Genomic DNA, 22,398 nt, shown 5'->3' on the forward strand with positions numbered 1-22,398 from the left:
GCTGCGCCGCTCGGCAGCTGCAGCCTCCCAGTGAGAGAGTGAACCTGCCCGGGCTGAGCGAGCAGGACGTGTGCGGCGGTAATGGCTGCCAGGGAGAGGGAGGGAGACAACAAACGAAGCCCCGACAAGCGAGCCTAAGGTGAGACTGAAAACATGTCAACTTCCAGCGGCTGACCCGCGGCCTCTCACACGGTCACACCATTGTCTGTGCCGCTGGGGCCGCTGGTCCACTGGGCTGGCAGGTGGGTGTTTTGCTTGGATTTCTTGGTGACACACACACGCGCACACGGGACAATAAACTGTCATTACCTAATACGTGCGTGTCTGCTCCGCTCACCAGCGGCAGGGCCACAGAGGTGAAGTGTCTCAGGTTCGAATGACATTAGCTTGATGCGGACGTGCGTGTGGCTCGTGCTGGACTCTTTGTTAGCTGCTGTTAACGTGATTAGCTCACGTTGGCTAATCACGTTAACAGCTGCTAACGTTAGCTAAGCAACTCCACCGTAAGCTGACGGGGCCAGGCCACTTAGCTGTTAGCCTGTTAGCCAATCAGCCCAGCGATGACTAATTATCCTGTTAGCACGCTCGCCGTCAGTGTGTGCGTGTTTGTCACCTGCAGACCTGCCAGTGTCTTCACTTCACAATGAAGTTGATCATCAGTAAGGAACAGGTAGTTCACACTGTCACTTTCTTCAATGGCAGATTCGCAGTTCCGATTTCGTTGTGTTAACTTGTGTTTCATAACAAACTCTGATGCTGTAGCGATTTATTCCACTTGTAACTACTTAACGATAAATGGCGAAGAAGTCACTTTATTTATGGTAGATTCGAAATAAAACTCCCTTCATCAATTAACATAAAGAAAATAATAATGTCAATTGACAATAATAAATGTATTATGCAACTAATTTATTAATAAAAAGTCACACTTCTAAGTTTTCCACGATTACCGAAATTGATTAAAACAACAAATATCCTGGTAATAATCTTAATTTTTTTTTAATTTGATTTTAACTGTTGTGTATCTTAATATCATTGTGTGTGTGGTTTAAATGACGGTCACTTCAGTATGACAGGTGTGCTCTCTCCTGTAACTCTCCTGTAGATAAAGGGTACTAGAGGTGCATGTAGTAATCCATTACAATAATTCACACCTTACCGTGAACATTATAGTGCAATTTACTACATTTTAAAATACTTATATTTATTGATATCAAAGGTCATAAGATAAACCTGCATATAAGCCAGTGTTTACCGTGACTCTCACGTTCCACGTAATTCAAGTAACAAAAAGAGGTTGCTCAATAGGTCAATGACAGGTTGGCAGTGTAGATGTCGCCATATCCTGTAATTTTGACACTTAATCAAGAACCCTACATCATTAAAAAAGGAGGGCTAGATATAAATATGTCAGTACTCGGCTTACCGTTAAATTATATAACCATGTTTGACCAATCGCTGTCCTGAATTATCAGCAAATTGCTTCCCATTATCTACACATCAAGGATAGGGATGAATGTATTAATGTGAACCTTTGTGAAGTTGAGGGAAGAATTGCGTGTTGGTTTGACATGTACACACAAAGGGACGCACATTCATAAACACATTAACAACATAAAGACCCTGACACAGATACCAGTTTGTGAAACTTGGCATCAAATTGTGGTCATTATTGTGACTCAAATACATAGTAAAGGTGTGCGTGTGTATTTGAGGTTTCACAAGAGTTTTATCCCACAAAATTATGAGAAGCTTCGTTTGTTGAAGGATATGTGTGAAGTAAATTTTTTTTTTTTAAATGCAAATCTCTGTCATTGTTTGTGTCTCTGTTATTGTTCCTCCTGCGTCCTAACTATGGAACTATACAATAAGCCTGGCTGAGTCTTGCAAAATAATCCTTTGATTTAAAGTCCACCAAACCGAATTCGAAACAAAATCTTACCCCGACGTTGTCTCTCCACAGTGAGGACTAGGATGGTAAGCAGCCAGCCGAAGTACGAGCTGATCCAGGAGGTGGGGCGTGGCAGTTACGGCGTGGTCTATGAAGCAGTAGTGAAGCGCACAGGGGCCCGAGTAGCGGTGAAGAAGATCCGCTGTCACTCTCCAGAGAATGTGGAGCTGGCTCTGCGGGAGTTTTGGGCCCTAAGCAGCATCCAAAGCCAGCACCCCAATGTCATCCACCTGGAGGAGTGTATTCTGCAGCGGGACCATCTGGCCCAGAGGATGAACCATGGTTCCAGCTCCCCGCTCTACCTGGAGGTGAGAACAAAGAATTCACTGGACTCGGGCTGGTGGGAGATCAATGTTGCACAAGTGTTTGTTCGATGTTTTTAAAGGTGAATGGTTGACTGTAGGTCCCTATGAAAGCCTAACAAATATACCTTGATTCATGTTATGGTATCTGCCCCCCTTCCCCCATCTAAAGTGATTGAGTGTGTGGATGCTGGGGCTGCAGTGAGCTTTGATTTGCATTGGTTTGGTAATTACCTGTGAATGTATGATAAATGGATTTCATTATCTCCACATGGATTTTAAAAGGAAGTCTCTTTCTTTTTCGTTGTTTTTAATCTGATTGACCAAGAAAAAAAGTCAATGGTATAGAAAATATTTTTGTGCTGATTGTCAGTTGACAACACTGGAACAGCTGCGTTGCCCTCTTATGGATAGAGGAGAGCGTAAGTGTTTGGGACTATAAACACATATTTGATGAGATATTCTGAGCCTTATACGATATTGTATAATACATTGTGAAAAAAGTTAATGTTAATGGAGGTTTTTACGCTTATATTTGTCAAAATTCAATTTGGGACATAAACATGTTACAATTGGGGTTGGAAACCTTTTTCCAGTCAAGGGTCAGTTCAGTTTTAATGGCATCCTTGTGTGACACGTATCACACTAACTTGTCTAACTGCTTCTCTTTGGCGTCTGATGGTAGTAATCATGATGATGGTGATGATGATGATGATACTCACAGCATGTTTTGTAAAGTTTGGTCCAGTTAGTTTTGATGCACAGTCTTGCTCACAAGAAATAGAAGTTCCTCCCTCCAAATCCTGCGATGATCGCACACACAAAATGTAGGTGCGTCTGTCTTTTCATCACGGGCCAGAGACAAAATCAGGAAAATTCTCGCAGTTTATTTTTCAATTTCTTGTACCACATCAAATATCCACTCAGCAAAGATTCTTTGACCCAAACTGATACTTTGGAACAACTTCACTTTGTCTGGTTTTAAAAGCTCCACAGCAGCAACACAGCTCTTTCACAAATTCTCCTTCTGGTTGAGGTTTCACCAGCATTGCTATTAGCTTGGTCACCACAAAACTTGCCTGTGTAACATTGTCAGAAGTGGTATTGTGCAAGCTGTGTGTTGACCAATAAACTCTGCAAAAGAGCGTTATCTTAATCCAAGAGCTTTTGTTCTTGCAATTCATCCAGTTTATTATGTTTCTAGCTGTAAAGATAAGACCGATCCTTTTCATACCTGCAACCAAGTTGAACCAAACTAGATACAGTGTTTGTTGAGTTAACCCTGATCATAGCCAGCAGACAGGTTTACAGCTGGAAGAGACCAGCCTGAAGGACATGTTAGCTATTTGATGTTCTTTTCTTTGTCAGAGAAAAAAATTGCTTGCTGTGATTAGAATTTCCATAACATATTTTTTTCATTCATGAACTATCTCACAATTGGGCTTGGGGCTTGACCCAACCCTGCCCATCTCTCTAAGTTTTAGAACTACAATTCAAATAAGTTGGGCCGATGTAAACTCTGAAGTATAATGCTTCTAATCCAACACAAGTCAAAGAAAGCAGAAATGCAGACGGAGATGCCAAGAGTTGGTGGGGATAAGAGCCTATTCTATTTAAGATTAAAAGCTATAAAGAGGGTGTTTCCTCTGTTTTGTGCTACTTTACGAGTAATGGATCTATTGATTGTGTGTGTAAGTTTGACTTTTTTAAGTTCTTATAAATACTGTCATTTTAGTATTTTACACCTCATTAGCCTGAAGGTTACTTCTTTAGCTGATAAATTTATACTTGCACACACTGCCAGACTTGCAATTTATTTCCAAATAGAAAACATACAGATAGACACACACATACAGAGCAGGTGTGGTGCCATAATGGTTCAGGAGGGACAACCAGTCTGTCAAGTCCATGAGAGAAACAGCAAGCAGAAAGCCAGGATATGAAATCAGATAAGTTTAACAACCTCCGAACATAAGCAAAAACGAAACAGTGAGTTGATGTCCCACATCACTGACAGTAGTAACTGTGGCTCAACAAGACATTCATTAAACTCCAATACTCAAATTTCTGTAAACCTTAATTTGAAAGGCTCTGGTAACATGTCAGATAATCTAATGTCCTGATGGTGATCTGCCAGTAAATGTACCACATTAAGGCATCGTTTACATTACAGTCTTCCCAAAGTCAGATCTTGTAAACATCTGTGAAATGATTGTTTGCTGCCAGAGTGTCCACAAACATTCCTGTCCTCAAGTCACAGGTTTCAGTGGGAGGAGACAATACTTGTTGGTTGGCATGTTGCCCTGTTTTAAAGTAGACTTAATGCCTTTTCACACCTCCAATAAACCCAATCAAATAGAAAAATACTCTAATACACTAAATATATTGACTTTAATAACATGATAAAAATGCCCATTGTGTGTAAAGATCCAACACTGTAATTCATGTAATGGATTGGAAGTCTGCTTTGATCTACCCAGTGTATCATGATGCACTTATTGTGTCTCGACATATTCTAGATTATAAAATTGTTTGTATTTTTCGTTTACTGCTGAAATATTATGATTATTTTAAGTATCCTGTAATGCAGTGACTCTTCTGAAGATAACTGAGGGTGTTTTCCCACCTGAAAGTCTGGACCATGGTCTGAGCCAAGGTTCATATCTTTGTAACCGTGTTTACATGAGGTTAGAATGTTTTTATGTTGTTATTTAAGGCGCAGACTAAAGACTATTGATACGCATGTCCTGTCATCATCATCTAATTGGGCTGCATCTACCTGTACTTGACTCACCAGTTTGTAGACAATTTGAATGGAGAAAACACATGAACCAGTTTATTTCATTTCTTTGCCACACTTGACTATGGCATTACTACCAGCAAAATGAATGTCCTAGTGGTTCAGACATTATGAGGAGAAGACTGCAAGCAATCCCAGGATCCTGCATCTTTTTCCTTCTTCTATAGTTTAATGCTGTCACAACTTTCCTGCAATAGGTCCGAAAGTCCGAACTATAAGTGTTTTCACACAACAATCAAATCAAACTATGGCTCATTTTGACCACCTCTTTTGGTCGGACTGTTGGCACGGACTCTCGTCTGAGGCACCTTTCAAACCTGTTATTTTGATTCAGTCAAACAAGTCCAAATGTAGAAGACACACAGTAAATGTCAAATATCAGCACAAATATTAGTATTTTTCTTGTTGATTAGTGTTATCTATGACCTCCATGTTCCCCACTGTCTCACAAATGTACTGTCAGGTTTGAGTTGGGGGTGCAGATAGGTGGGAGAGGCACCCCTCCCCCTCCAACCTGCCTGCAGCCTCACAGGCACTCAGCCAGTGCCTGATTATAGTCTCTCAGCAACACGCGGTGCTATTGTCAAACCATTCATTCCATTTTCTGCAGCGCTAGCATTGGACACTTTCCCAGAATCCCTTTATTCCAGCTCTTTTTTTGTAATTGCTCTGTAACGTTCCAGTGCATGCTCACAGAAGAGCAAATGATAATGGGGCAGAATTATCTGACCGCACAAACTGTGGGATAATTTGCACCTATTCTTTCTGGGTAGAGGATTCCTTTGCCAATGGCTTATCAAACACTCTGCAGCCATTTTTCACAACAGTGCTGCATAATTCCGTCCAAGCCCGACCTGAACCTAACTTCTGTTCTTGCATTTTATGTCTGACCCTGACCCAAGCCTGATGCAGCTATTGTTACTGTGTCACTTTGTTTTTTCCCTGGTCACAAGCTTGTGGCACCTTGTACATGAGTGTCAAAAGGAACTGTTTTCTCAGCTACAGGTAGATTTTTTTTATCACAAAAAATCTAATGTTCTATGGCCGACGTGACCAAACTGACCGCAATCCAAACATCATTTCTAAAGTATAATCTAAACCAAGACTTGGCTCAGGTCAGGTGTCCTCTAATTATTCAGAGCATCAGTTAATCTGTAATCCTAAATAAGAAGGGAATGACAGATTGGACTCGCTTTTCTCTTTTCATTGTTTCATTTTTTTCATGTGCATGCAAAAAGGGGAAAATCACAATCAAGTTACATTTAGCAAACGTTTGTATTTTGAACCAGGCAGCTGCACTCATTGGCCTAAACATTTAAATAATTAAGGTAGGCCCTCCTACTGTGGCCTGGTTCTCAAACCCTTAAAAAAGTGCAATTAACAAGAATCTTTGAGAAAAATATTTCAAAACCATATGAGTGCACTTTTTCTGTTTGATCATGTTTGTAACATCAGGTCATTACATTATTTTTAAATAGCATTGTGTGCAAACCACAGAGGCAGAAGTCAATCAATCAATCAATCAAATTTTATTTGTATAGCCCATATTCACAAATTACAATTCGTCTCATAGGGCTTTAACATGGTGTGACATCCTCTGTCCTTAACCCTCAGCAAGAGTAAGGAAAAACTACTAAAAACCCTTTTACAGGGTAAAAATACGTTGAAACCTCAGAGAGAGCCACATGTGAGGGATCCCTCTCCCAGGACGGACAGAAGTGCAATAGATGTCACGTGTAGGAGAACAGAGGTCAGGGCTGTTACTGTGCAAACCTCATTGAACAGAGTGGGAGTTATTCAAACCAACACTAAGTTATTTCCTGTACTGATCAGGTCCTAATAACTGATGATTGATAGTTAGTCAGAGTGAGAGCAGGTCAGTAGGAGAGTGGAGGACGACACGATAACTCCAGCTCAGTACAAACCAACCTTCTGATCATTGAGCAGCTGTGGACCAGAGAGAAACTCTATATTTTCACTGTTTGTTTCCATTGTTCTCCAACAAAGTCACTTACTCACTTATTGAGTACTTAAGTACATTTATACTTTATGGTTATCGAAATAAAAAATTATAAAAATTATAAAATATACTCTTTATGGTTCACCAACTTCACTCTGCACTTACACTTTACCTCAACTTCAACTTTTCACTGATTTCACTAGTCATGTTAACTTTATACATTTTTTCAGCTATTTCAATTTTCAGATTTTTCATGTTAGCAAAATCTAACATTCCCCAGATATTTATTTTCAAGTTTAATTTATTGTTTTACAGACCTGTAGCTTCTCTGTGCAGCATCCAAAACACCATAGATCAAATTCCACAATCACATCCATTTTAATCTTAATTTAATGTGAGATGGATGAAGCGTCACAGATTTGTGGTCCACTGTGAAAGAGGGAGATTAAATGAACTCACTTCCTGCGGCAGGGATAAAAGATGAGAGGCCTCTCACGCAGCTTAAAAAATGGCCCACAATGGAAGGTGGTAGACAACATGTTATGAATACAAAGCCACAGCAGTCTGCCTTTTCTAGGTGTGAGTTGTTCTCTTCCTACTGTAGAGCTTTCCACTGTATCAGTGAACGTGTAAGTTATTACAGACCTAATATGATACAATCATTTAGGTTGTGATTGTTTCAGCCCTTTCTTTTGAATCAATACAATTTGTCAGCTTACTTTTGGCTGTATAGATCCTTTTTAGGGCTGCCACTAACGACTATTTTTCTTTCGATTTATCTGTAGACAATTTTACCGAGTCGTCTATTAATCTAAACAATTAATTTTCCTCCACAAAAAATCTAATAGGAGATTTCATTTCATTTCCGAAGCGCCGCGCCGTACAGTGTCAAGGAAAGTCCGTCGCCTCCTATCCAGCCCCCTGTTAAACCTTTGTTCGGTTCACATGGGCTGCGATGCGCCTCGCGCCCTGCACCGATGGTTTCGGCGTCGAGTTCGCTTAATAATGTGCGTGAGACAGACTGTGTACTATTGTTGACATATTTATTCGGGTCCTCACTTCCGTTTCTGACCCCGCCCCCCATATTCATTGCCTCATCCTATTGGTCCACAACATACCAACATAGGGGCTTCCTATTAGTTAAACCTACATGTCAATCGACTGTTGTGAATAACATTGAACGATACCACAGTCTATTTTTTCCGCTTGCCGCGAGAGTATGGCACCAGGAAACACACTGAAAAATAAAAAAACGATATTGATGACATTTTATATGATATAAATTATCAAATATGCATTCAATACTTTGCATTCCCCTTCTGTTGTCCTTGAGTTTTGATTTCCCCAATTTTCCCAATCACATAATTCAATTTCCCCCTCTGCCCATCCACTACAAGCACAAAAAATAATAGACGGAGAGAGAAAGGAGGGGGGGGGGGGCTTATGAAGACCATCGTACCATGAGAAATGCGTGTCCCGTGTGAACAACCAGGCATCAGCGCGCTTGAGAATAGCGCTGTGCTGCGCAGAGCATTTGTTATAATGAATATAAATGAAACGTTTTATAAATCGAAAAGGTAAATTCATAAAACAAAAAAAAAGATGCGTCGATTTAAAATATTGATGTCGACGCATCTTCATGATCAACGTCATCAATGACGTCGACTAATCGCGGCAGCCCTAATCTTTTTTGTCATGTGTTCAGCAGGATTATAGCTTTTATTTTTGCTATAGACCCGTGTGCATTGAATACATTTTAGGGCTGCTCAATTATGGAAAGAATCACGATTATTTGACAATATTGAAATAACGATTTAAAAAAAATGCCAAATAATCGTTTCAACTTGATTATAGCAGTTTGGAGATCGAAATCACGATTAAATTTCGATTAATCGAGCAGCCCTAATACATTTTCTGTTAATGTGATGCTACTGGCTTCATTAACAATTTGTTGGGAGCACCTTACTCCTGGTCAAATGGAGGCAGATCATACTCGGAGGGGATAGCAGACCATGTTCCTTGTCAGTCTACTTCTGTCTACCAACAATCTTGCACGTAAAAGTTTCCACGTTCCACCCAGGCGATCAGCCAGCCAATGGAGTAGAAGAGACAAATTAACTGCACTTATTTAGAGACATGTGGTGACAGTGGATGGTGTAAGTGAACCCTGGTCCATCACAGTTCATTTCTGTGTGTGTGGACAGTTTTAACTTTTACAACCAACGTGCTTTCAAGTAAATTATCTGTCAATTCCGTTGCATAGTACAATGCTGCAATAGAGGATTCAGGTCCATGGTGTCAACTGAATAACTGAACAATATTTCACCTCACATTTTAGGAATGCGTGACAAAAGTAAATTAAACTGTGTTATGATGGTATTTTGGGCTACATTATCATTATGTGGCAATGGTTCATTCAAACGTGTGACTATCAGAAGCTGCCTCCTCTTCAGCCATCCCCAGTGACATAACTTCTTTTTTTGTCTTTCTGCCACAGCTGGTGGAGACGTCTCTTAAAGGCGAGATCACCTTTGACCCGTGCTGTGCCTACTACTTGTGGTTCGTCATGGACTTCTGTGATGGGGGTGACATGAACGCCTACATTCTATCTCGCAAGCCCAGTCGCAAGACCAACACCAGCTTCATGCTACAGCTGGGCAGTGCCCTGGCCTTCCTGCACCGCAACCAGATCATACACCGCGACCTCAAACCGGACAACATCCTCATCTCCCAGGCCTTCACACCAGCCGGGGCGTCTGAGCCCACCCTCAAAGTGGCCGACTTTGGCCTGAGCAAAGTCTGTTCCACCTCCGGGCTCAACCCAGAGGAACCAGCCAGTGTCAACAAGTGCTTCCTGTCCACTGCTTGTGGAACAGACTTCTACATGGCCCCGGAGGTCTGGGAAGGCCACTACACTGCCAAGGCGGATATCTTTGCCCTGGGGGTGATTATCTGGGCCATGGTGGAGCGCATCACCTTTGTGGATGTGGAGACCCAGAAGGAGCTGCTAGGGAGCTATGTGCTGCAGGGCACAGAGATTATACCCTTAGGGGAAGCCCTGTTGGAGAACCCAAAGATGGAGCTGCTGATCCCCGCCAGGAAAAAGAGCATGAACAGCCACATGAAGCAGCTGATCAGGGAGATGCTGTCGGCCAACCCTCAGGAACGGCCCGACGCCTTTGAGCTTGAGCTCAGACTGGTCCGTATTGCCTGCAGAGAACTGGACTGGGACACGTGATGGATGTGATGGACCACATACTCAGTCGATCAAGCACATGTACACATCTCATCATCTACTCTTAACTTAGATGGTCTTTTTTTTTTTAACTAGAGAATAATAACTAGAATAGTAATTGTTTGCATCGTGGCTGAAACCTCATCCACTTTCCAAGAGCATTCAGTCCTCTGCTAGCTTTGTCTTTATAATGAAGAGGAGATGTGTGACACCAACCACTGCTGCTGCCACTGCTGCTCCTCAAACTGCAGCTTAGTCTCAGGCTAATCACACCACAGCTTCCACTTCGTCCTAACAGATCCACTCAAGCATGATGAAGGAGGCGAATGACCCCAAAAGCCCTTGATTCATTTAGAAGTGAAAGTAAAACCGTTTGTCTACAAATACCACCTTGGACTCGGTGCTAATTGTTACCAAATGCAATATGAGACATAACCCTGTGATTTTTAAAGTGTACATTTATCCAAAAACCCAGTCACCTCAGTATGTAGAATGTTGTGAAACTGTGTGTGGCTTTAACAGAACCAGACTTACAAACTGTTTTCTGCCTGGACATCACCACCAGCACTAATATGTACATCGAGATTTGATCCTGTTTTGGCATCAAATGCAGATATGCACTGAATGCTCAGGTAAAAAAAAACATACAGTGTGGTGGTATTTGTAGACAAATATCTTTTGACAAGGATGGACTTGAGGGGTAAGAAAACCAAACTTTGGTGCTGGAAGATAACAAATAGTTTCCGTTGGTTGTGCGGGTGGAGGACGGGGTTATCAGTTAGTACCGAGCCTGCAGGTTCTTGTTTTGGCTTTTTTTCTTTTCTTTCACCCCATTGCAAATTTCAAGATAAATGGATTGGTACACACCCCTAACTAGAGAATGTTAAATGATCGTGACAGGCAACCTTATTTGTATAGAGCCTTAAATGCAAACACACCCAACATAATGACAAAGCGCTTCACACAGTTGGTGATGATGAGAGCTCAGAGGATGAATCTGGTTTGTCACAACTTGGGCAACCAAATTTTTAATAATAACAATGTATTCTCAAAGTTAACTGACCCCCCACTTTACTTAAGTTATTGCTGCTGCACCTCTTGATGTTAATGCTTTACAGATGGAGAACCCACGATTTAGCCTATACATTACTTATTCTGTACAACATAATCAAACAAACTTAAGCTGCAGATACAAGTTTCATTTGTTTAGTTTTTAAAAGAAATGCCCAAGTTCTCCGGTTCCATCTTCTTCGTTGTGAATATTTTCTGGTTTCCTGAGTCTGTTTTGATTACAAATTAAATGTATTTGGGTTTTGGACTCTTGGTCAAAGAAAACAAGACATTTGAATACATCACTTTAGACTCTGGGGAACCGCAAAAAGCCTGTTGTTGACCTTTTACACTAATCTTCATTATGGATTCATCAATAATAACTAGAAGAGTTAATAATAAATGTATTCATATTTTATTTATAATCAAAAATAATTTTAAGTTTTAGTAAAACTAGATACTGCCATTCAGCTGTAAGACAGCTGAACTTTTGCTAGATTGTAAGAATTGAAGTTTTTCATAATCTAATGAAGCGTGTACATGGACACATCATCAGTGTGACACCTTAGTCCAGGCGACCTGTGTTGACACGTTTCACGTCAACTTCTTTAAATTCAGTAAAACAACTCTGAAACAGTAGCCTCTGTGTTACACAGACTCTCACACTGTGAATGTATCAGCTGTGAACGAGGCTTATTCTAATGTACTAATGTAGCCCCACATAATAATATACTGAGCAAATGGTGATGGTCATTGCAAACAACCTCAGGCTGTAAATGCTGAGGTACGTGGCATTGATCCATGTCACATACCTATACATAGTAATCACCTACTGCGTGACTCTCTTTAGTTACTGGAAGAGAAAACAAAGGCGTCACCCACACTGTCTGTTTTAAACATCCACCACAGGTAACAGACTAAACTCCTGGTTCAGCTTTGGCCTACCATAATAGTCACTGTGCACATGATAACTTCTTATGCGTAATGAGTTATTATTACCGTAACTTTGGAAACTCTTTGTTTCCGTTTCAACTCAGAGTGTTTTTATATGATTTGTCGGCGAGTTTACGACCTGTTCATATTTTTGGGGTGTTATTTTAGCCTCATCTGTCTTGATTATAATGGTACCATGCTCTGTAGGATAAATACGATGTTATCTTAGCCAGTAGAAATAATGTCAACAAGTCTGAAAAGACAAGAATCATCCAATAATAATGAGATGAACATTTTAACCTAGCGAGCACGACAATGAAGAAGTGTGCTCTGTGTTCAGAGGACTCGCCCACACATGGCAAACAACCATGATGACAGAACTCGCTATGTTAGCTAAACATACATTAAATCATGTGAAATGTGAGCCGCTTGAATTATAAGAGCAGGGACATGAATATTCACTCCCTCGTCCATTTAGACCTGATTGAGCCAAAGGGGTGAGGTGTTTCGTGACAGCACTTTGATTTGGGGCTTTATATTTAGTCCCAGTAACTACAGTCTGCATCATATGGAAGAGCTCTGTGGGGCTGGACTGCGTGTGATAACTGGGTTGCTATTTGTTTATCAGGCAAACACAATGTCAGCCAGCAGTCTACTTATGCATGCAGTGCCTCTCACCTTCAGGGAAGAAGCGAGAGAAGACACCAGCTCGCACAATTCTCCATGAGCCAGATGATCTCTGCTCTTTTTTTTTTTTTCTTTCATTTTATCCTTTGACACATAATACTGTTGTGTTTAACTTGATCTCCTTTCACTGTGTCACTGCTCCTCGTATCCTCGGGCTCTGGATCTTACAGTAATCCCTTTCTTCATGCTTCCGACAGGCTAATTCTAAGCCTATTAAGTTGTTGCAGCACTTGGCAGAGGATCAGGCCCGGGACCCCTTTTGCCTTTCAGGTCATACATAATTTGTGCACTTTTGCAAATTTGACAAAACCCTGTAAAAACCAAACGGTCTTGGCTTCTTCGTTGCTCTCAAACTCTGGCAGACGATCAGGTTTTCCTCGACTTGTTGACAACATTTATCTGTTACATGGCCTTTAATTCTCCCCGTACCTGTAATAGTTTTATTTCCTCCTGATGCTATCAAAATTTGCCTTATTTCACTTTAATTTTGACACTAGAATGGCCTCTTCAATATTTACTCAAACACAGAATTGGCAGAGGTTATGCTTGAGCTGCACCCGGCTTTGCCGACTCAGCGAGGTGCTTTTTGGTATGAACAGCAATACCACGAATCAGTATTAAAATGCCTGCCTCTATGCTGCTTCCGACAATGCTGCGTTGCTTCAAGTATGTGATTTGTGTCTTCCTGTACACAAAGAAGGTCACACATAACCTCAGAGCTCAAAGCCAAGCAGAGAATGACGGGTGGAGTCACGTTTGATTTGATTTCTTACTTTATCCCTTGTAAAGAAATAAAAAAGGGGGGGCGGGGGGAGCATTTCATTTCCTGTGTTGTTTGCCAAACAAATGCTAGATCTGTGGTATCAGGAGATTTCACCCTTTTGATTTATTGTATTCAATTCTTTTGCACATGTGTAAATACTGTATATGATCAACAGGGGATGAACAAGGGTGATGTACATTTGATTGGATGTGCTCTGTTTTCAAGAGCCAGACTTGTTTGAAAATTGCTGTGATGGAATCAGTTTTTCTTCAGCTCTTAATTGCGCTTCAGTTTACTTCAATCATTGAAAAGTTGTGATATATTTCCAGGTTAATAATGTCGGTGTGCTAGTGATAATTGTATGTTTTACATTGGCTTATTGTTTGTGATTTTCTGTCATAGCAAAGCTGATATACAACTTTGGTCAACTCTGTCGTCTTTTCTGTCTGGTACTGGACTATCTGGAAATAGAACAGTCTCATTGGTAATTCTGGGACGTGAATCAAATTCACCACTGTACGTAGATCTGATCCAGGACCATCACATAATGTACCACGGCACTGCTCATGCTGTGTCCTGGGACTTGGATGTTTCAGTCACTGTGTGGCTCATGAATTTGTTACATTAAAGATGTTGAAAAAAAGAACTCACTTGATGGAAGGCACTTGTTTTTGGTGAATGTGAAGAAAAGCTCAGTACAAAAGATGTAATCATGACAACATTCAATAAAAACCTTTAAAAAAAAAAAAAAGAAAGCATATAGACTTGTTTTTGTCTCACCTCTGCTGGTACTTGGCAGTAGTATGCTCAGTGCTGTCCCTGGTGGTCACACATTATATTAAGGAAACTTCATGCATGCATATCACATAGTCTGGATCTAGAAAATATTTTCTGTCTTCTGGCTGATAAAGGTTGGTTAAAATATTGCACATTGACAATTTAACACCCCATTAAAATGTATTTTTTAATAAAACAGTTATTTGGCTGTCAGGAGGCATGTGTTCATAATTATAACAATATGGCCTGATTTGTGTCTTTTCAATGCATTGCAAAAGTGACTTAATCCAATATGCTCAAATGTAATAGGCATTCTCACCTTTTGATAACTGTATTGATGAACATGACAGCCCCTGGCCACTAGTGGCAGGAGTCAGTGCTGCTGCGGAGTTGCACTGCACGTGTTGAAGAAGACATCTGTGCCATCTATTTGTACTGTATTGAGATTGAAAAGATCTTAATTTACCTGTAGGTGTGAATAGTTGTCTCTAAATGCGAGCCCTGCAATACGCTGGAGACCTGTCCAGGGTGAGCCTCTGGGCTTATTGGCTCCAGCCGTCAAAGGATAAACAGTATACCTAAAACATGAATGGAAACAATTACTGCCCAGTAAACCATGTTGGGAAATGTTATTGGCCCCTTATTGATAACAGTCCCTAAACCTTATACGTTGCCAACCATCTGGTCAGACTTCTCTTCCACAACAAGTTGTATCATCTGCTCACTGACTGAAACGACAGGGTGTGTGTTCCTGTGTCAGATGAAAAACACACTGCAGATCTGGTCTGTGTCACAGACACTCGTCCACTCTCATATTGGTATGAACAGTTTTTGCTCTCATGACATTGTAAGATATTTTAAAGGGATACAATGAAGTTGATCAAAAGTGGTGTGAACATCTGTCAATAATTGTTGCATTGATGGATTTTTAATAAAAGTAAATGTGAATTGTAATAATAACTGACTTAAAATGGAGCATGTGAATGGGATTGTGACTGATTATTTACTCCAAAGGCTATTTTCCTTTGTCCTGCATTGCAGCATGGGTAATTGTGTTAATTCAGATCACCTGAGTAGACCTAACAAACCTGAATGTTGTTGACCTGCCAGCCTCTGATGGTCCTGATTTCTTATTACATTGAAGAACTCCTTCAGCTGCTCGTGGGACAGTGACATACTTTGTCATGTGGAACCAAAGTGAGTTTACGTTGCTTCAAACAATCCCTTTGTGCTTTTTAACTCCATAACGTCTTTTTTTCTTTTAACTTCTCCTTTGACACAGTTGAAATCAGTGGGACACCAAGACACACTGCAGGGAAGTGGAAGGTGTGTCCATCTTCTATGAAACACCACATGAGGATCTGAGGGAAATGGGTTCAATGTGTTGAGTGGGAATCCGATTCATTCATTCTCTCACTCTGATCTCGCCACAGAAATCAACTCTTTGGATTCTGCCCTGCACAGTGTCGCAGCTCCTGTCCGCACCTGAAATCAGCAATGATACCTTTGCGATCTGTGAGCGTGAACTCAACCAGGTACGAGGACAAGTGGAACGTTGTGTGTGTTGGTTTTTTTTTGGTCGTTAACAAAGTAATGGACTCACTGGGATGTTGAACTAACCAGGGGATCACGTGGGGGGACTGTGACTTGGGAGGTAGAGGGTCCTCCATTCTTTGTTGCCCCTGTGCTGACAGCGTATATGTAATAGAACAAGTGCTGTGGATAGAAGTGGCGTATGAGTGTTTGTGTGAATGGGACTAGAAAGGAAAGTCAGGGGATCAGCAATATTAAACAAATATATTCCCAAAAAGACATTGAATATCTGCAGTAAATAAGATTCAAGATTCAAGATTTTTTATGAAAAAATAAAATGTACAACAATAACATTAAGCAGTCGCTAGCAGTGAAATGCTTGAGTCTCAGGCTCTCTTCTAGCAATGCTCAAGTAATTACAACCTATAAAATTGAAATGGTATAAAATGGAATAAAATAGAATATCAAAATTTAAAATAAAAAATAAAGTATATATATCTAAATATGATGCAGGCAGTCAGGATGCTCTCTATGGTGCACCTAAGATCTAAAACCATCGAATAGTACGAACCACAAATGTGCTGAGGTGAAGTCAGTCACCAATGACTGTCAAAAACCATAAAGGTGTTTAAAATATAATGTATAAAATATAAAGTAAATCCATTAAATAGCATTTGAGATATTTATGGCGAGACCAAAGCGGGGGACCAAGTGACTGATTCATAAAACCATTCTGCTAGTGTGGTTTACAATGGAGCCTGACTGCTTGGTTCTGGAGGTAAAAATCCCATTCCTTTTGTGAATAGAGATTTTGAACAGCTATATCAACATACCATAAACTATAAGGAAACTATGTTAAATGCTCCTGTAGAAGCCATGAGTCGGTATGACATCAACTACGTTTAAAATAAGTGTTTTAAATTGAGCTGTCAAGGAGAATTACTACACAAGTCACAATCCTCGGGTGAAGTAGCTACAGCTCTGATTGGTGGAGCTTGTTGTTATCATGGAAATGTTTACCACAACTGCAAAAATTAAGGTTTTCTACGATTGAGATTGCATCATTTACAGTTACTATACACTATATGAAACCGTATATATACATACAAAGTACAATATATTCTAAAGCTATATTAACATGGTTAAATTAAAAAAGAAGTGCACTGGAAGTCATTGGAATGAGATCATGAGCAATGGTTTATCAGTCGTTCCTTCACTCTTAAATAATAAGTTACACATTCTTTTACCTTTTGTTATTTTTTCCATTTTCCAAAACAATTTAGCTCTGAATCAAATGTTTTATAATAACTATTCGTCTCGAAGCTGGTCGGCCTGGTTCAAGGCTTAAAAGTATTTTTATCTGAATTTTCTGAAACGTTGATGGATAAAATGAATGAGAAACTGTTGCTCTCTATCATTATGGCATTTTTTAAAAGTGTGCAGCAACTTCCTGTCAATAAATCTTAAGTGAGTGACTGCAGACTATTCTGTTGTGCGTGCAGGAAGGAAATGTACATTTGTTTACCGACTTTACAAAGGACGGCTCTTAATAAAAACTGGAACTCATATGTGACGTTAACAAATTCCACCATGAACATCTAAATTCATCTAGAGCTGAGATGAAAAGACATGAACAGATGGTGAAACTCAAATGACTTGTTTAGTGACATGAAACAAAGACTCGTCTCTGTGGGGATTAGTTTGACTCAGGACTTCATAGCCACGATTTGAGATTGACTTGCCCCTCGTCTGCAACAGTCCCCCAGATCCTCATCATTCACAGTTTAGTGATGCATGTTACCTGGTTCTGTAGTTGTGTTTCTCTCAATCCTGCCACATGCATCTTTAAAAGGGAAATGAAACCTCAAATTCACTCGTGCTTTCCTAAGTTAATAATAACGTTAACAATTTAATGAGCTGAGTTCTTCAAAGGAGTTTGATCTGAGAAGAACTACTTGTGCTGATTTGTATTTGCGGCCCTTCTCTTGCTGCAGGTGTCTGTTGTGGGCGTCATCCGGGAATGTTCCCCCTTCGAGAGCATCGTCCAGTACTCTGTGGACGACATGACGGGTCCACCGTTAAATGTGAAGCAGTGGGTCAACAAAGAGGCCAGTGGCATCAGCTCGCTCTGTTCAGGGCCAAAAATGGAAACTGCAAGCTGCACCGTTTTGGTAAATGATCTGTTTTCAAATTTCTGACAGGACTGTGCGACCACGACCGATGCTTCTCCTGGAACCTACGTGAAGGTGACAGGAAATCTGCGTAATTTCAGAGTGAGTTACATAAAGAAGTATAAAGATGATTGGTTTCAAGGAGAAGCAGTGAGGCTCTTTTGATTTGGGGCTTCATATATAACCAACTCTATTTTATTTTTGCCTAAGGCTCAAAGGTATTTGATCTCAATGAATATCCGCTGCATCGAGGACATGAATGAGATCACATCCCACATGTTGGAGGTGGTACAAGCCCATATGCACCTTACTGGGAAGGTATGTGACCTTGTGGAATTCTGAACAGTGACAGGATGCTTAATGCTTTAATTCATATTTATAATTTATATATTTATGATAATGTCTAATAAAACACTGTCACCTCAGGGGTTTATAAATACAAAATTATTTTAGCACTTGTAGTTTGGCTCTTTGAAGCAAATTGTACTTACTTGACTTTTGCTGCTCTGGATTTGTAACCTCCTAGTTGAATGCACTTATTGTCGCTTTAGATAAAATCGTCAGCTAAATGTAACGTTATATATATTCACAAATGCACATTTCCTCATGTGTGTTAATGTTGTAATTCCAGGTGTATGATGTGAATATGAACACCTCGCTTCCCTCACTGGTTGGGGGGGTCAGCAGTGGACATCCTCAAGCTTTGTCCAACATCCAGGACCAGGTCAGTGGGTTTAAAGGGTCATTTGAGATCCATCTCATCCAAATTTTTACAATTTCCGTTTTTTTTTTCTGTCCCTTTTCTTACTTGGGTACGAAAAACATGTGTCTGCTAATAACGTTAACAATGAATATGTTCTGTTCAAGTGCCCCTGTTATCCATAACAGTGAGGCAGCATGAACAATACAGGGATCCTGTATATGGAATCCAGCTTTCATTCATATGAAGTACACCTATGTCTGACTATAGGCAATATTTGGTTGAAAAGATACGTTGAAAGACCGAAAACGGTTGACAGCAATGTTTTTAAGTCTCAGTCAGCAAACCACTTAATACGTAGATGTTGTCATTTTGGGATCTTCGAATCTTTGATGGGTTTATTACTTCATGCATATATATAATATATATGTGTATATACACACATGTCAATACAATGATCAATTAACTGTGCTTGCTAAGTAATTTCTTGACTCCTGTCTAAGGTGTTCAATGCAATCAGGAAGTCCTCTGACCATAATGAAGGCATCAGTTTGCAGGACCTGAAGGCTCAGCTGCATTTCCTCAGAATGACGGACATCAGGTATTAGCTCATGTGTTCCTATGAATGTTTTAGGCCATGCTAATATTGAAGCATTTTCACATGCTGGGCGATAATTGATCATAACTACATCCAAGCTAACTGCAATTAAAGGAAGGCAACTTTTTTTATTTTTTACTTAGCTAAAACAAAATTACAGCTTGGCTTGCACTCAGTTATTTTGACCATGTCTTTGCTTCTGATTGACCTCAGATAAAACAAGCTGTAAGAACGTACGATTTTAAATTTGTATGTAGCCTCACATCACTGGTGTTTCTGTAAACTTAATTGTTAGAAGGGGTTTACAAGAACCAGCATCTGTCTGGGGAATACGGGTAAAATGTGAATCGTCTGAAAGAGGAAAACCAGAATGGAATGCTTATATTTGCAATCTGTCCCTGTGCTCACAGATCCTCCTTGACCTTTCTCATAAATGAAGGCCATGTCTTCTGCACCATCGATGAGCATCATTTTAAGACAACAGGATACAACTAGGCTGCCCGAAGGCCAGTGAAACATCAAGGTATCGCTGGCCTGAAACTACAGCTGATCAGAATGTAATGTAAATCCATCTTATGGTTGAATTGTTGTTCTGGCTAAATTCAGTCATTATTTATGAGCCACTGCAGCTAATGGCTTTGTCGGCTTTGGTCTAAAGCTCATATAGTTTATTATAGTGAATCATTTGTTGCCTGTTAGAAACTCATGCATGTTCTGATGGATGTTAAAGCTTTGTTCTGTTTAACCATATTATTATAGTTTATTTATGCTCTGCTTTCTGAGGACCCTTAAATGAAAGCTGCATATAAAGAATCATGTCTAAATCATATCTTGTGTCATTTGTATTTAAATTACTTTCCCCATTGAACTACAGGCCCTATACATCTAAAAAGCTACTGCAGGTTGTATTATTATCCTTTAGATCTATTTTTCCAACTAGGATTTTTTTTTTATGCATTTGAAGACCGATCGATCGAAGCACCTCTTTCAAAGAGGTTTTGGTGCCAGCATGCCCCAAAACGTCCAATGCTTGAGTATCAGGCTTCAACTCAACTGAACAGCTAATGGAACACATATTAATAAAACCAAGGGGCGTTAAAATTGTTTTGTCATTTAAACTTCAGCACTGCTGCTAAGAACAGGAAAGAGAGGTTGGTGGGAGGGGTTGGTGATGCCGATCACGGAAAGCCTCTGTAGACCAGACCATCTCATTTCGATTTGTCTCTAATGGTCAACACAAAGGAGGGGGTTTCATTTCCTCTGAAGGGTGTAGCCCCTGAATTGAGACACAACTATAGTTTTTACTATACTTTATACTCACTATACTTTCATTTTTCTTTAATTGAATATGTATACATTAGACTTGCAAGTTTGATTTATTACCTGATCAAACCTTTGATGGCCCCCAATAATCTCGGACCAGCAGACAAGACCTGAACATCCAAGAATAATTTTGGACCAGTCATTCTTCAGAGCTGCTTCGAATCAGCCGCATTCTTGGGATGTCCGACGTGAACAGCTCTCTCTCCCATCCACATTTCAGCTGGGTTAAAATCTGGGCTCGGACTGGGCCTCTCCAGAAGGGTGATATTCTTTGTTTGGAGTCATTCGCTAGAAGATTAACTTTGATGTTTAGGATCGTATTCCTGCTGCATCACCGTCAACTTCTGCTGAGCGTCAGCTGGCGGACAGCCACCCTGACACTATCCTGTAAGATAAACATGGGATTTCATTTTCCCCTCCATGATGCTTCCTGGGCCAAGAGGCAGCAACACAGTGGCTTATTATGGCGTTTTCTCCACCCTACTTCAGTTTCAATTTCACACAGTTTGTCTGCCTGATGAATATCTAAACTCTGAGATTACTTTGTAACCTTTTCCAGTCTCATGAAAATTACAATTCTTCATCGTAGCTTTCATCCACACCTCTTGTTGCACCGATTAGACCCCTGACTCATTAGCTTTGTTATATTCATTTTTACATAATGTAAAATGCATTGAATTGAATCCTAGTTTTAAGTTAAATGAAAATCTGATATTTTAAAATAAATTTAAATGCACATAATTGAGCCCTCAAAAAGGATTCACCTACTTTTTCTTCCAACCTCCTGTATTCTCAATCTAGCAACTCTTCCATTAAGAGTTGCCAAGCGACAATATCATAAGAAATGATAACTGGTCCTTGGCTCCAATGTTTCTTTTTCAGCACAGGGGACTTTCATGGGACGAATACTCCTGGAACCACACAGGCCCCAGCAGGTTCCATTAAACTCCACCATGTAGTTCTGGGGTCTATGTTCTGCAGAAAAAAAGCCAGACCCAAAGAAACGCTGCACCAGGGGGAGCTGAAGGCAGGGGAGGATGAGGAACTAAAAGGCCTGCTGGGATTTCCTGAAGAGGAGACAGAACTCGATGTGCACGGCCTCAATCTTTTGTTTGCAAAAGTTGGCTCTCAGCAGGGTGTTAAAAAAATTGTGTATTCAAAGGGGAAATCCCTCTTTTCCTTGCAACAACTTTGAGTGTGAGCAGCCCCAAACTCAAGAGGAATTTGCAAAAAAAAAAACTGCAGATCTGTGGATCTGACGGAGCTGCAGATTGACAGCTGTAGACATTAATAATTTATAACTTGAGCCGGTTTTCATTTTAAACAAAAGGCAGTTGCCCCAGGAAGCAAAATCCAACGTGCAACAAGTAAGAATAAACAATTTGGTTTTACAAATTTTAATATAATTCCAAATTTATTTTGTAAATAAAACCTATTGTCAAGGTTTTCAAGTTGATAGAATTATTCATTTTGTGTTTTGGGGATGTCTGGATTTAAAATGCAAAGGAAACCCCAGGATTTAGATTATTTTTAAATCAATCGTGTGTCATAAGACAAGCTGAATATTAAGTTTAAATTTCGAACATTTGTATTTTCTTTCATTTGTGAGGCCTGA

The 22,398-nt window shown here is 40.2% G+C and overlaps 2 protein-coding genes across 3 annotated transcripts; both read left to right on the plus strand.

Annotated features, from left to right (window-relative positions):
- Positions 1 to 14,439, plus strand: pdik1l (PDLIM1 interacting kinase 1 like). 2 transcript variants are annotated; one of them, XM_053446497.1, is made up of 3 exons: positions 1 to 139; positions 1,964 to 2,259; positions 9,511 to 14,439. In XM_053446497.1, exons 2-3 carry the CDS (start codon positions 1,975 to 1,977, stop codon positions 10,249 to 10,251), a joined length of 1,026 nt encoding a protein of 341 aa, XP_053302472.1. In that variant the 5' UTR covers positions 1 to 139; positions 1,964 to 1,974; the 3' UTR covers positions 10,252 to 14,439. The 2 variants fall into 2 exon arrangements, with proteins under 2 accessions (XP_053302472.1, XP_053302473.1); XM_053446498.1 differs by having other exon boundaries at positions 106 to 242.
- Positions 14,440 to 14,950: 511 nt separating this feature from the next.
- On the plus strand, positions 14,951 to 20,000 carry LOC128462131 (replication protein A 32 kDa subunit). Its single transcript, XM_053447423.1, has 8 exons — positions 14,951 to 14,986; positions 15,892 to 15,993; positions 17,986 to 18,099; positions 18,193 to 18,264; positions 18,373 to 18,480; positions 18,794 to 18,886; positions 19,366 to 19,463; positions 19,871 to 20,000. The coding sequence occupies exons 1-8, from the start codon at positions 14,951 to 14,953 to the stop codon at positions 19,953 to 19,955; spliced, it is 708 nt and encodes a 235-aa protein (XP_053303398.1). The 3' UTR covers positions 19,956 to 20,000.
- Positions 20,001 to 22,398: the final 2,398 nt, after the last annotated feature.

This window comes from Pleuronectes platessa, chromosome 18, assembly GCF_947347685.1.
Source record: "Pleuronectes platessa chromosome 18, fPlePla1.1, whole genome shotgun sequence".
Classification (NCBI taxonomy): domain Eukaryota; kingdom Metazoa; phylum Chordata; class Actinopteri; order Pleuronectiformes; family Pleuronectidae; genus Pleuronectes; species Pleuronectes platessa.